Below are 14,455 nucleotides of genomic sequence, written 5' to 3'. Positions count from 1 at the left end.
CCGAAGCCGCCGAGACGGGGCTGACGCCGTACCTAGGCAAGGTGCGGGAGGGTAAACTCCGCTGTATATCGGTATGGAATATCGGCTGTCTCTCGGCATCGCGTACCTTGCCCAAGTCGGCGCAGGGGCGCATGCCAGCAAGTCCGACGGCAGTGTCGCGCTGGTGAACTGCGGCCGCGCCTCTTCGGCGGTGCCCTCGGCGGCGGAAAATCGGAGCAGCAGGGCGCTCACTGCCACCGCGCCGTCGGCTGCGGCGGCGGAGGAGGAGGAGCCCAGCGAGCTCGCGCTGCGGCGTGGCGCGCGCAACGCCACCACCTCCGCCACGCCGCCCGCGAGAGCGAAGCCCGCGTCGCCGCGCGAGGACTGCTCGACGGCGCCGGTTTGAGGGTGGAAGAGGTCCCTCTCCATCTTGTCGAGGCGCGGCGTCGAGAGGCAGACGAAGCCGCGCCTGTTCACACTGGAGGCGTGAAGAGGCGCTGTTCACGCTCACAGCTCGTCGAGAGGCAGGCGAAGCCGCACCCCGGCTCGCCGCCGTCGACGAAGTCGCGAAGTGTCTGGCCGGGTGGAGTTGGATCGCCGTGCGTGCGTGCTGGCGGCGGCGGCGGCGGGGCGGCCAGCGACTGCTGCCACCACGCGCCCTCGTGCCGTGTCAAAGTGCCGCAAGCCTGGCCGACGAACCAGGACACCTCCCGTCCCGGCAGCGCGCCGAGCAGTACGACCAGCGCGCGGCCGTCCTCAATCTCGACGGCGGGCGCGTCCCATCCCGCGGCTCCGTCGTCGTAGGCCTCAGCGGCGCACGGAGCAGGCCCGATGACGCCGGTGGAGCGCGTTGCGATGACTAGCGTCGACGGAGGCAGCAGCCGCGAGAGGCTATCCGCGAGGTCGCAGGTCTTGGCCTTGGACGCACAGAGGCTGTCGGTGGCAAACACAAACGCGACGTCGGGCACCGCGCCACAGGCGAGCCCCTTGAACGCCTGCGCCGTCGCCAGCCGCAGCATCGCGACGACGATGCTCGCCTTGGCGGCGGCAGAGGCGCCGGCCTTGCGCCGGCGCGGGCCCTCCGAGGAGAGGTCTTCCACCTCGCCGCGCGCCACGGCCAGCGCCTCGCCCGCGGCCCACTCGACCGTCCCCGCCGCCCAGTGCGCGTGGCAAGCGCTGCCGGGAGAGAGGCCGCGCCGCATCAGCTCGCCGGCGATGGCGCGGAACTGGCGGCTGACGCGCGCGCAGCGGAGGAGCTGCTGTGTCGGGAGGTGGGCGAGCAGGACGAGGAGGTGCTCATCGGCAAAGTCCCACTCGAAGGCGTCTGCGGGCTCCGTCATCGCATTGGCGAAAGAGAATTTTACAAGGGCGCGACCGCACCCCGAGCCGGGGCGGCACAGGCGGATCGGCCGGCCCCGACGCGGATCTTGCCAGGAAGGACACGAGGCAGCCCGACGAGGTTCGTGCCGGCGGCAGACAGAGCAAGAAGACGGGAGGAGGCAATTCGAGGGGCCGAGATGGATCGGGCGGCCGCGGCGGCGGGCGAGAAGGCGGTCCTGGCGGAGCTTAGGGCGATAGGTCTGTCGCTCGCGGTCAGCACCGGCGTTCTCAGGCCGGTGCAGCCGCGGGAAGTGCGGAGCCTGGCGAGACGACTGGTTGGCTCGACGGACCTTCTTGGACAGGTTTTCCGGTGGGAGGGGGAGGACTACCTCGTCAACGACATTGCACCGGGACCGACACAGTCGGGGGAGCAGGCGCTGAAGGCGTACGTTTGCCGTGTGAAGAGGCGGGTGGCATCGGCGGGCCGCTATCCGAACACAACTCGGCCTTTGATATCCGGTCAGTGAGGGACCGAATCGAGGAGGACCGGGCGAAGGGGGAGGCGACGCGACTACTGCGCAGTCTGCGGCCCGATGCGGAGCGGAGGGGGGGAGAGGCGGGGCCGTCGGCGAATCCGGGCCCTGCCCCCCCCCCCTCCCGAGGGGAGACGAGAGCTAGGCCCCCCCCCACGAGCGGGGTGGACGGCCGACGCGTGGAACCACGGCTGGAACGGCCGCAGGGGCAGGAGAAGCGTATCCGCGGGAATGACTGGATTGCGATGCTAGCGATGAAGCCGGGGGAGGACCCGAAGGAGCTCGAACGAAGGCGCCTAGGCGCGACCTCTGGGTCCAGCCACAGTCGTTAAAAGGTCTCATGCGTATGCTCCTACCCGAATACGATAGAGCGTGCGCGAGAGTAGTCCCCGGCTCGCAATGCGGCTTCACAGCCGGGAAGAACGCGCCAGCGCACTCTTGTCCGGTGCAAGGAGAGCGCGGCCGCAGAGACTTCGACGCTTGTGCTTGAGGACCCCGACCTGCTCTGCACAATCCTCGCGCAGCTCCCGGACGCGCACGCACTCGTTGCGGCGGCAGCGGTCGCACGGCTGTGGCGCGTTCAGGGCCGCGACGACCGCGTGTGGCGCGCGCTCTACCGCAAGGTCTGGGGTCCGCGGGTGGGGTCGGCGGAGCCGCCGCTGCGCGACGTCCGCGTGGGCTGTTTTGTCGAGCTCTCCGGGCTGACTGCGAGGCCAGACCTGAACGGTCGGGTGGCGCAGGTGTTGGACAATGAGGCGGACGGGACGTGGAGAGTCAAACCCGTGAATCTCGTCGCGTGGGAACGGTACCTTCGAGATCAGATCGAGGTCATGACCCGCGCTTATTCCCTCCCTCCCCTGTTTGGAGAGACCCTCAGCGCAGAAGACTACGCCGCCTCAACTCTTGACGAGGAAGCGCTCCACGTGCAGCCGCAGAATTTGCACGGACAGTGGCGGCTTCGCTTCCGACGCCGCCACACTGGCTTCGAGTTTGTAAACCTGCTGGGCGGATCGGGGCAGGTGCAGGTCGACGAACACGGCTTCTCGACGGCCGTCGGCCTACAGACTTTGACGTACAGACACCATGGTCTCGTGCTGCGCGGCCGCCGCCCGCTCCAGTGTATCGAGGACGAGCTCGCGTACTTTGAGGTCTCCACGAGCGCCTCTTCGGTCGGCGTCACGGTCGGCTCGGCGTACGATGGACAGCGTGCACTGCACATCGGCTGGCGGAGCACGGCGTACGGCTACCACAGCGATGACGGCGCGAAGTGGCGCCACGACGCGGTCGCGGGCCCTCGCACGAACGGCGCGATCATGAACGGCGTCACCTTCGGCGAGCCCTTCGGGGGCCACCGCGGCTCAGCGGTCGACACGGTGGGCTGCGGGCTCGACCTACGCCGCCGCTCCGTCTTCTTCACAAAAAATGGCAAGCTGCAGGGCACTGCCTTTGAGAACTGCTGCCTGTCCCGACTTTGCCCCCGACTTTACCCGACGGTGGCGCTGCACGAGGACGGTGACCGCTGCCGCTTCAACTTCGGAGCAGAGCCCTTCCTCTTCGACATCGCTGCGTTTGCGGTGAGCGACGCGCGGTCGGCCGGCGTGATTGGCGGCGGCGAGCTCCCGACGCCGGAGACCGAGGACGACGGCTCGGACGACGACGACTCGGACGACGACGACTCGGACGACTCCGACGACGAGTAGTCGCTCGCACCCGCGACAGAACGGAGGTGGGAGGGCGCCCCGCGTTGGCTGGGCCGCGCTGCGTCAAGGCGGCGGGGTGCCCTCTACAAGTACACGCTCGAGCTCGGCGTCCTCCTCCTTCATCCTCTGCTACGTCGCCACGTACGCGTTGCACGACGTGTCGACGTCGCGCGCTTGCTCGCCGCCAACCCAAGCAGCAGCCGCCGCCGCCGCCGCAGCTCTGCTGAGGGTGCACGGGGAGGCCGCTGGCGCTTGGGCCGGAGCCCCGACCGCTTTCAAAGCTACTAAAGCCGTAGTTAGCTGCGCCGGGAGGTCCACAGCGGCCCAGGCCGCACTTTCCGTCGACCGCACTCTCGTCCTGCTGCTGCGAGCCTGTATGTGCTGGGGTCGTGCTGCCGTGTGCCGACCGGGGCGGAGGCGGTGGCGACGTGAGCTCCGATTCTTTCATTTTCTTTGAGCAGGTGTACCGCTGCGCGGCGCGCGCGCGGAGACTGGCCGCGTGCGTGCGCGCGCGGCGGTGTGTGTCGGCGTTGAGGCCGAGGGAGAGAAAAAGTAGAGCCAGTTGGAGAGGATGGCCCAGCCACGCAGAGCCAGGGCTGCCGTACGACGGAGGCGCCCACGCGGCCGGCACGGCTCCGCCCCCGCGGCAACCAGCTGATCGGCCTTGGAGTGCCGCGGAACGCCAGCTCGGAGGAGGCGGCGGCCGCACAGGCGACAAGCGACAACGAGACGAGAAGAGGCGGAGCCGCATCGTAGAGGGTCCGTATTAGTATGGGTAAGTCAGCATTGTGAGACTAGCGTTGTCGACAAAAAAGAATTCTTGCGTCGCGGTGAGAGAGAGAGCTGACACTTCGATGGGCGAGCGTCCGAGGAGACAGTCCGCTCAACGGACAACGCCGCTGCTAGAGGGCCGCTCTCTCCGAGGTGATTGATTTTTTTTAATACGAGACGGAGACCAGCTCCTCAAGGTCTATTGAGAATTGAGGAGAGCGGCGAGCGAGCAGCGACGATCGCGTGGTGCGGCAGCGCGCGGATTCTTTGATCGAGGAAATAGAGAACGCTGATCAGTACCCTCTGAACGGACCCTGTATACGAACGACACGTATCGTAAACCCACTGCCGCACGACGTGGCTACGGAACGACAGCGCCATGCGTCCACGGCGTAAAATGATCATCTTCTCGAACTTGGCCCTCTGGCTTGGCACCACACCTGGCGAAATGTGACCGAGATGCGCTCGGCCGCGCCGGGCAACGACGGCGTGCTGTAGGTCGTAGCATGCCCAACGCTGTTTCGAGGTCGTCCGCCTCGTCTCGTCTCGTCTCGTCTCGCCCTCGTCCGTCCCGTCCGGGTCCATGCCGCTCTCTCTCGCAGCTCACAGCTCACCTATGCCCCTGCCTACAGGAGCGCGAAAGGAAAGGCCCGCGCCGTTGCCATCGGCGCCACCTCCTCCCAGGCGTTCGAGGCCGGGTCGAACCGCTCCACCGAGTGAACCGGCCTGTCAGGATCGAGAATTCTGCCGCCCACAGCGTAAAGCTTGCCTTCCAGCGCCGCCACCCCGGCCCCGAAGCGAGCCATCGTCAGCGGCGCCACCGTCTCCCACGCACCCGTCCCCGGGTCGTACCGCTCCACCGAGCTGAGGTGGCCACCACCGTACCCGCCCACAGCGTACAGCTTGCCGTCGAGCACCGCCACGCCAGACTGCCGCGCCTCCGCCATCGGCGCCACCGCTTCCCACGCGTTCGTGGCGGGGTCGTACCGCTCGACTGAGCTGAGGTAGTGGTCGTCGTCGTTATAGCCTCCGACAGCGTACAGCTTGTCGTCGAGCACCGCCATGGCGTGTTCATGCCGCGCCGTCGTCATCGGCGCTACCGCCTCCCACGCGTTCGTCGCCGGGTCGTACCGCTCGACCGAGCTGAGGTAGCCGTCGTCGTAGTTGAAGCCTCCCACAGCGTACAGCTTGTCGTCGAGCACCGCCACGGCGTGTTCCTGCCGCGCCGTCCCCATCGACGCCACCGCCTCCCACGCGTTCGTTTCAAAATCGTACCGCTCCAAAAGGTTGGAAGTTGCTTCGTCAGCCTCATCATGGCCGCCCGCCGCGTAGAGCTTGCCATCGAGGACCGCCGTGCCGACATAGCTTCGTGTCGACGGCATCGGCGCCATCGCCTTCTCCTCCCGCGCATTCGTTGACGGGTCGTACCGCTCCACCGAGTAGACGAACTCGTCGTTGCTGCCTTCACCGCCGATCACGAGCAGGCGCGGCCTCTTGCGCTTCTTCAGCGTCTCCTTCCAGCCGCGGCGCCACGCGCGGCACGTCCCCTTGGCGGCGTGCTCCTTGGTCGGCAGATGGGCGAGGATGTGCGGGGCGAGGTCCGGCGAGAGGAGGACCTCGGAGAGCACCCACTCGGGCTGCTCCACGAGCCGTGCGGCGTGCTCCTCCGCCACGCGCAGCGCGGCGTCGCTCGCGCCCGCCTGCGCCTCGATGATGGCGCACAGCTGCGCTGGCGAGAGGCCCGCGACGCGGGCGCCGATGCGGTGGGAGGCCATCGGAGCTGGGAGAAAAATCAAGTGTTGATTCGCTTGTGCTCGGACTCTACGATGAGTCCCTCCCTTGGGTTGTGTGTTTTCTTTCTTTCTTTCTTTCTTTCTACGATGAGCACTTGAGCACTGGATAGGGTCGATTCCGCATGGTACGGGACCCCTCGATCGTCTCGCCCTCCCTCGCTGGTGTGCTCATTGGGGGGGGTCATAACAAACACGGTGCAGGATTGAGAGAGAGAATTCTTGATACGAAACCACGACGACACACACCAGTCGACTCGCATCGGTTGCCTCCATGAACGGCGGAGCTATTCTCGCGCCCACACCACACCTGGCTCCAACGTGGACACGCCCATAGCTGGGGACACTACTAGGTCACGCATGGCATCACAGAAGTTTTATCTCTGGGCCCCGAAAGGCATCTCTAGCAGTGTCGTTACACATGCCCCCTCCCCTCCTGGGCGCATGCGCCTCACGTCTCGCCAGAGCATAAGCCCTTGGCGTGTGGCGAGACGAGTTTTTCGCCATCGCAGCGAGCAGCAAGCCGCCCGCCGCAAACAGCCGGAGGCCTCGCCGCGGCACTGGCTGCGCCGCGGTCCCGCACCCGTCGACGCAGCTCCCCCCGCGGAAGACCGCGCGTAGCAACGTCTTGACGATCGAGATGAGCGTGCCTGAAGCTCGCCCACCTACTGCCCCTGAGAGTTGGTTATTGAGTGGGATCAGCTCCCCCCCTTGGGATCGAAGCCGCCACAACCTCACACCCAACATCCCAGGCGGGATCAGAAGGGGACTCCACACCGGACACCGCCCGGGCACAGCCCCCCTACCCGTCGGATCGCACAGAGGGCCCCCTCGGAGCAGCCCACACACAATCACGCATCGGCAGAGTTAGTGCCTGAGTCAGGCAGACAGCACAGACAAGGAGAGGAGAGAGAGAGAGGAGAGAGAGAGACAGGAGAGAGGAGAGGGTGAGGGAGTGTGTACACGTGAGGAGTGGGGAGGGTGTCTGTGGTGGGTTGTAGTCCTACTACGTGGTTAAAACCACGCGCCCCTCAGGAGCTTAAGGTAGAGCTGAGCGCCCTAGACGCCTCGGTGCCTCCCACCGGCGTGAAGACCATCTCTCTCTCTCTCTCTCTCTCGGTGCAGGATTGAGGTGCACGCTGCCGAAGCAGTGTCGTCGAGGACGGCGACCACTTCTTTGAGAATCTGATCCGCTTGCGCCTGCGTCAGCGCCTCGTCCGTCGGCTCAAGGTTGTGGAGGCCGAGGACCTCCGGATCGACAGTCCGAAGTGCGTGCTTGCGCAGGTGCTTGTGTAGGTCTCCACGAGCGGCGCTTCGCTCGGAGTCACGCCACGCGGAAACTGTGCTGTCTTGTCAGAGAGCCGCGAGCCGCCTTGGCAGCGGCCGACGCGCTTTGCAACCTGCGCGAGTGCCTTGCCTTGCGACGGACTCAATGGTGCCGCCGCTGCTGACACTGGAGCAGAGATTTCTGCAGCAGGAGGCGCTTCTGCGCGTGCAAAAGCGGTGGAAAGGTCACGAGAGCTCGTGCGCCATGCGTTGAACCTTGCGCGGAGGCGTCTCCGCGTCGGCAGCAGAGTGATTGAGGACGCGAGATTGTGCGGGTGCGGGGGAACCGGGCGCACAGAGGAGCGACACACAGAACCACTCAGCCAACGTCTAGGCAGTTTTGCGAGCAGTACTACAAGTGCAATTGTACATTATCTAGGACGACAGAGGACGAGGCGGCTGCGCTCACAGCCGTACCAAAGATGCTAGCTTACCTTGGCAACGACTGTAGAGTGAGCAAAGAGAAGTGGTGCCCAAATGCCGGGCAGGTAACCCTCAGAGAGGAGGGAGCGCCCTCCGTCCATGTAGTGTGGTGCTCTGCCGGCTCGAGCGGTCATGTTTCGTCCGGCTCATCAGACTTGCACTGCCCTCCGCCAAAGTCGTAGAGGGCAGGCGCAGCTCTTTGGATGAAGAAGTGAGCTGTCGCAGCGCCGAAGCCCGCGTCTGGTCGCTGACAGCGCGTGCGAGCAGCAGCAGGCTTGCGGGCCGATAGATGCCTTCTTTGAGCGGCACCGCAACCTCCGAGTAGACCTGAGCGAGACAGAGGTGGAGGTGAGTCGACGGCACTGTGCTACGCGTGCTGATGCAGCGAGCGCGGGGACTCACCTGTCGCTGAAGCAGCTCTATGGGGGTGCCGCCATCCACGCAGTCAAGGAGGTCGTCGAACTTGACGCCGGCGTGGCTGCCCTCCATGTACTCAAACGGCTCGCTCTCGTGAACCAGAAGCAGGTGGACGCGCCTGGCCAGGGCGGCCTTCACGTCGCTCGAGAGCGCGGCTATCCGCTGGTCATCGTCCGTCCAGGTGCGCTTGTCGAGGTACAGCAGCATGTGGCTGCAGGCCGTGAGGTCGGCGACGGAGGTCGTCACTTCGAGCTCTATGTCGAGTTGCTGCAGCAGGCAAGACAGCTCCTGGGTGAGCTCGAGCGCGCCGGGGTTGTGTGGGCTGGCGTAGATTCGAAAGCTCTCTCCAACGCGGAGCCTCTGCCAGGTGAAGCTGATGCCGGCTCGCGTGTACAGCCTCATCGAAGCCGCCGCGCCAGGCTCAGCAGCAGTCTGCGTCATCTCGATTGCGCGCTCGAGCGCCTCCGGGGAGAGAACCGCTTTCCCGTCTGCGCTTGGTCGCAACATGGGCGCCCAAGACGGGACAGATTGCATCATGGGCGCCTTGGGCTGAACCAGCGGTGTCACGCACGCGTGCAAAGTGACGTTCATGAAAGCTGGAACACGAGTCCACAGCAGAGGCCGGGCTGTCAGCGCAGCAAAGATGTCGGCCGCAGTTGGGACCTCTGTGCCCCAGCTCGCCAAGGCGCCGTCGAGAGCCCACCTCGAAAGGTTCAGGCAAGCTGCGTCGATCGCTGCTCTGAGCACATCTTTGTCCATGTAGACGCTGCGCTCATCGAAGACGGTGATGATGCTCTTTTCAAGGGTCATCGCCCGAAGCAGTTCGCGCACGGTGTTGGGGCGCGTGAGGTAGCCATCCGACATAAAGACGATGAGGATCTTGGACACAGCAACCTCGGCTGCGCCTCGCCCGGACGCCAAGTCGTCCACGTCGAGAAAGATCTTCGTGTCTGGCAACAGATCGAGCAGCCGTTCCTTCATCACTCGGACAGCATCCTGTCCGGAAAGCCACGAATGGGACAGAAAGAGATGGTACTTGTTGCCGTCTGTGAGCGGCTCCAGCTGCACGGGCTGTCCCGTTGAGAGATATCTCAGCCACTGCCGTCTTGTCCGTTCGTGCTCGCGCTCCCGCCGACGGCGCCACTCTCGAACGGCGACCCAAATCACGACGACGGGGGTCAGGATCGAAAGCAAGACGATCACGACGAGTACTCCAGTGCTCAACGGCGGCTCAGGAGGAGGTGATGGCGGCGGAGGCGGCGGAGGAGGGGAGGAGTGCTGTGGCACCTCCGTCGACCCTCCCGAAAAGACGAGAGCGCCAACGTCTGGTAGCTGCAGCGTCGAGGTTGCGGTAGAGTAGCTGCCCACGATTGAGAACTCAAGCAACGAACGCGGTAGAAATACGCCAAGGCGGCGCCCTGACTGAGAAGCTTCGGTGAGCAGCCGGTAGTTGAGCACGTTTAAGGTGCCGAGTCGATCTCCGCTGGCGTCGAAAACATTAGGCCCACTCAGCCCCGTAACGGTGTCAGCTGCCAGCATCGTCGCAAACAGCGCATCTGCGTCTTCTGGCCGTGAGCCGTTGCGGATCGTAGCATCGGCAGAGACTGCAAGCTTGATCACTGCATCCACGTGCATTGCCGTGTAATCGGGAAGGGTCGAGGCGTCGTCGTCGTGGTCGCAGAAGGGTCGGGACTGCGGGCTCATGTTGGTGCAGCCTTGACTGCTCGACACCTCATCCCACAGCGCCCGATACTTGAGGCTGAGGTCGGACGCGCTGCTCACGCCGGATGACTCGATGACTCCGAGCAACCCTTCCGAGCCAAGCACAGCGGACGTGTTCACCGAGCCATCTGCATTGTAGAAGGCCGACTCAGCCGGATACGCGTTGAGCCAAGCGTAGCCCGGCCCCCAAAGCCGGTCTTCGTCATAGGCGGCAGCAAACACCGCCCGCTGCGCAGCCGGGTAGGCAACAAGGAGGATGATTTGCGAAGGGCAGTCTTCGAGCTGGTCGAGCAGGTTGCTCCCTGTCAAGTTGCCGCCGTCAAAAGCTGCCTTGGAAAATTCCGCCGTACCATTGTTCACGACTTTCCCACCTGAGCTCTCAAAGGCTGAGGTGAAAGACTGCATGGCCCCACGTCCCCATAGACTGTCGTCATGGAGCACGCAAATGGCTTGCCATCTCAGCCGCTCTGCGAGTGCTGCAAGGGCAGACGCGATGTGCTTGTCGTTGCTCGAGAGGCGCAACAGGTTCGGGTATGCGCCTACGTTCGCCAAGATCGGAGCCGTCGACGACGGCGAGAGCACGACGGTGGAGATGTCGGCTCCAGCGCGCCACTCGGCGGCTGTCACAGCAGCCACGTCATCCGAGCAGAACGGGCCGATGGTGGCGACGACTCCATTCAAGTCGGAATACAGCTGATCGAACTTGCTTCGCATGGATTCCTCAGTCTCTTCACAACCGACCCCTGCCTGAACCATAGAGTAAAAGAGCCTGTGATCCGGAAGTAAGTCATCGAGGAAGCCGTCCTTCTTGTCATTGATCCGGTCAATGATGTGCATCATGTGCTGGCATTGCTCGTATACGAAGGACAAAGGCGAATGATCACAAAAGACTCCGACGCGCAGCGTATCGCCCACGAGTTCTGGCGGCTTGCTGTTGTCGGGCGTTGGCCTCGTCAGCGCCTGACCGTTGCCGGCAAAGCTCTGCTCCCAGTTGTCGGCCGGCTGCCAGGTGCCCAGCTTGACCCACGCGCCTGACGCGTTCACGTTCATCACGTCGTAAAGGACGCCATCCGCGCGATCGCCGAGGGTGGCCGGCTCGGATGAGAAGGAGATTTTGCCCGTCACGCCCTCGAACCGGACGGCGAGAAGGGCCGCCATCAAAGCGTCGCCGTCGATACGCTGAACCAACGGGTCGTCCACCAGCGCTTGGACTGCGTGCGCCACAGCGTACACAGCGTCGTAAGCTCTCGGGGCATAGACGCTCTCGGGAAACTGATTGTTGGCACCGAAGCAGCGTGGCGCTCTATCCTCATCCGTATCAACTGACCAGAGTTTGTGCCCCTCGTCGTCGTCTGCCGGGTCGCAATTTGTCCCGTCGCCGAGCGTGGATGGCCGCGCGCGCTTGCGAGAGGCGTAGCCGTCGTACGCCACGCTTGGCGCAATTGAGTTTGTGATCGCGAGTATTCCGCGGAAATCGTCCACGGGGAGGCCACGGCCGGCCAGCGAGCCCAGCCCTCCGAACAGACCGATGTCGCCAACCCAGGTGAATTCAGGGCCGACGAGCCGTGCACCGAGGGCTTGCTCCAAAAGGCGATCTGCATCCTCTGCTTGAGCAATGGTGACAAAGACGGTCGCACACGAGGCGCGCAAAGCAGCGAGGGGCTCGCCGAGGTTGCTCTGACCGTTTTCGAAGCGGACGGACTCAAGGACAGTGATTCCTTGAGCAGACGCAGCCGCCTCAAAGGCCGCCACGCCGGCGGTGCAGTATGCGTCCGTGCACGCAATGGTGGCCACGCGCTTGACGCCGAGGAGATTTCGAGTGGCCTCAGCCAAAGCCACAGCCATGAGGGAGTCAGAGGTGACAACCCGCGCAAAGAAGGGAAAGTCGTCGCCGCTCAATTCCGGGCTCTGAGAGGAGTGAGAGACCTAATAGCAGTTGAGTCAGCAACCGTTATAGACTGCATAAGCAACACTCACACGGTCCTCTTAGAGTGAGTACCTGCGGGGTGGCCGTCAGCTCCGCCAGCCTCGCAGCGGGGATGGACGCGCTTGAGCAGTATGCACCAACCAGCGCGTCGCAGCCGGCGCCGTCGAACGCGTGGTGCAGTAGCTGGTAGGCCGCGTCGCTGCCGAATGCCGGGTCGCAGCGCGAGTCGCGGTGTGCGAGCAAAAGCTGCGTGTTTGGAAGCAGATCGTCCGCCACGCCGTCTGTTTTGTTGTTGATTTCCTCGATTGCCATGAGCACGGACGTCAGCTCCTCTGCCCGGCCAAGGTGCATCAACTCGCCGCTTGGCAGCTGCCGCGGCAAGAGGGCGCCGATGCGAAGAAAAGAAAAGGGCGGCGGCGGCGGCGGTGGCGAATACTCCGGCTCGCAATGAATCCAATCTCCGCCAGTGTTGATACCTGAATCAGGGTCAGTGTCGGTGCACGGCAGCGACTCGACGACGCACCACGGTGGGTACGGTCCGTCGCACGCGACCGGCGGGCAACCGAACTGCGTCTCGCTGCAAGCCTGGCCACCCTCTGGATACGTCCAATTCAATGCACAGGCGCACGGTTCGGTCACCGCCGGTGCCGCCGGCACGAGGGCAAGAACGGCGAACATGTTACAGGCGCCGGGGCACGTCCATTCAAGGCCACAGGCGGGGGGCGTTTTTCTTTTTAGAACCCGCTGCGCCAGAAGATCCCCAGCAGCGCCGCTATGCGCCCCCTCCCCCTCGCTTTTGCAAAATCCTTCCTGCAAAGGTGGGGACGTTTATTTTCGCAGCTTTTGTTCTTTTCCCGAATCTGTCCCGCTCGCTCCGTCCGCTCAGGGTGTTTGGTTTTCTTTCGCCGGATGTAAGGAGAGAAAGTAGTCCTGAGGGAGGGGTCTCTCCCGCGCGCCGCGGCCTCAGCCTCAGCGGCAGGAGAGACACTAGCTTGCCGACCAACGCCGTTCTGGTTCTCTTTCGCGAAAGAAAGAATTCTTAAGATACAAGCCTCTCTCACAGCACACTGGCACGACAAGGGCGCGGACTGGCGCGGAAAGAAAGAAACACCCTGTGCTCGGAGCGCGCTCTCTTCCCTCCTCCCGCCCACACGCGCCCTCATGCCCGGCCGACCAAAAGCTGGCTCAGCCGCCTCCCGGCGCGGACACGCTTCAACGGCGGCTGCTGCGCCGCTCGCGCTCGTGGGCGTGGTGCAGACGTGGCTCGCCGGGGACGGGCGGGTTGATGCGACGTGCGAGCGTGGCGGTGTGAGTGGCTGGACGCTCCTGGCGATCGCCGCCACCAACGGCCACAAGCAGCTGGTCGAGGTTCTGCTGAAGCGGGGCGCGAAGCCGGACGCGCATAACAGCGTCGGCAGCACCGCGCTGATTGCGGCCGCCGCTACGGGCCAGGTGCAGGTGGCTGAGACGCTGCTGCAGCACGGCGCGGAGATCAACCTACAGAGCAGCCACGGTTGCACTGCGCTAACGTTGGCCGCCAACCGAGGCCTCGAGCGCCTGGTCGACTTGCTTCTACGGCACGGGGCAGAGGTCGACTTGCAGAACAGCGACGGCTACACTGCGGTCGCGAACGCCGCCTTCAATGGCCATTCTGTCGTCGTGCTCCAGTTGCTGCGGGCGGGCGCAGACATGGCGCTGCGCACTGCGGACGGCAAGACGGCGCTGCAGATCGCCAAGGAGAAGGGCCACACCGAGTGCGTCGCCGCCGTCAAGACATTTCTCGGCGAGGTGGCGGCGGAGAGGCGCGACGCGGCGGCGGTCGAGGCGGGCGGCGCGGGGGCAGGCAGCGCTTCGGGCGGCAGCAGCGGGCCTGTTCCCGAGGACATCGGCGCGGCGGGCGGCGCAGGGGCGGACGGCGATGCCGCCTCGAGCAAGGGGGCAGCGGCGGCACCAACTGCCGCGTCCTTTTCTGGCGGCGTGGAGAGTGGAACGGGCGAGGACGCCGTCCCCAAGGAGATCGTGGAGGCGGCTTGGCGAGGCGGCGAGGCGGTGCTGGCGTGGCTCGACGGCGGCGGGCGGGTGGACGCGACTTTCACCCGTGAGGATGAGAGCGGCATTACGCTGCTGATGGCCGCCGCCTCCTGCGGCAACGAGCGACTGGCCGTGGCGTCGCTGCAGCGTGGCGCTTCGATCGACCTTCAGAACAGTAAAGGCCGCACCGCGCTGCTGTACGCCGCCCGACAAGGCCACGCGCGGGTGGTCGACGCGCTGCTGCAGCACGGCGCGGAGATCGACTGGCAGGACAATGCCGGCGGCACCGCGCTGCTGTTCGCCGCCCTCTGCGGCCACGAGCGGGTGGTCGAGCTGCTGCTGCAGCGCGGCGCGGAGATCAACCTTCAGGACAGTGACGGCAACACCGTGCTGATGATCGCCGCCTACCAGAACCACCCCGCCGCTCTCCGCTGCCTGCTGCGGGCGGGCGCCGACACGGAACTGCGCGCGGCGAGTGGACACACAGCGCTGCAGATTGCCAAGGAGCAGGGCCAC

General features: G+C 65.1%; 3 protein-coding genes across 3 annotated transcripts; 1 reads left to right on the top strand and 2 right to left on the bottom strand.

Annotated features, from left to right (window-relative positions):
- Positions 1 to 810: 810 nt before the first annotated feature.
- On the top strand, positions 811 to 3,532 carry EMIHUDRAFT_111249 (hypothetical protein; the record flags this gene model as incomplete). Its single annotated transcript, XM_005786935.1, has 3 exons — positions 811 to 1,139; positions 1,592 to 1,769; positions 2,285 to 3,532. 3 exons carry the CDS (start codon positions 811 to 813, stop codon positions 3,530 to 3,532), a joined length of 1,755 nt encoding a protein of 584 aa, XP_005786992.1.
- Positions 3,533 to 5,807: 2,275 nt separating this feature from the next.
- EMIHUDRAFT_228545 (hypothetical protein) lies at positions 5,808 to 6,078 on the bottom strand (the record flags this gene model as incomplete). Its single annotated transcript, XM_005786934.1, has 2 exons — positions 5,808 to 5,817; positions 5,846 to 6,078. The coding sequence occupies 2 exons, from the start codon at positions 6,076 to 6,078 to the stop codon at positions 5,808 to 5,810; spliced, it is 243 nt and encodes an 80-aa protein (XP_005786991.1).
- A 1,695-nt stretch (positions 6,079 to 7,773) lies between these two features.
- On the bottom strand, positions 7,774 to 12,586 carry EMIHUDRAFT_467595 (hypothetical protein; the record flags this gene model as incomplete). The annotated part of the gene is made up of 3 exons (XM_005786933.1): positions 7,774 to 8,169; positions 8,245 to 11,907; positions 11,981 to 12,586. The coding sequence occupies 3 exons, from the start codon at positions 12,584 to 12,586 to the stop codon at positions 7,915 to 7,917; spliced, it is 4,524 nt and encodes a 1,507-aa protein (XP_005786990.1). The 3' UTR covers positions 7,774 to 7,914.
- Between the last annotated feature and the right edge of the window lie 1,869 nt (positions 12,587 to 14,455).

This window comes from Emiliania huxleyi (assembly GCF_000372725.1).
Source record: "Emiliania huxleyi CCMP1516 chromosome Unknown EMIHUscaffold_148, whole genome shotgun sequence".
NCBI lineage: Eukaryota > Haptophyta > Isochrysidales > Noelaerhabdaceae > Emiliania > Emiliania huxleyi.
Note: the sequence above shows the minus strand (reverse complement) of the source record. Positions and strands in the feature narration are given on the sequence as shown.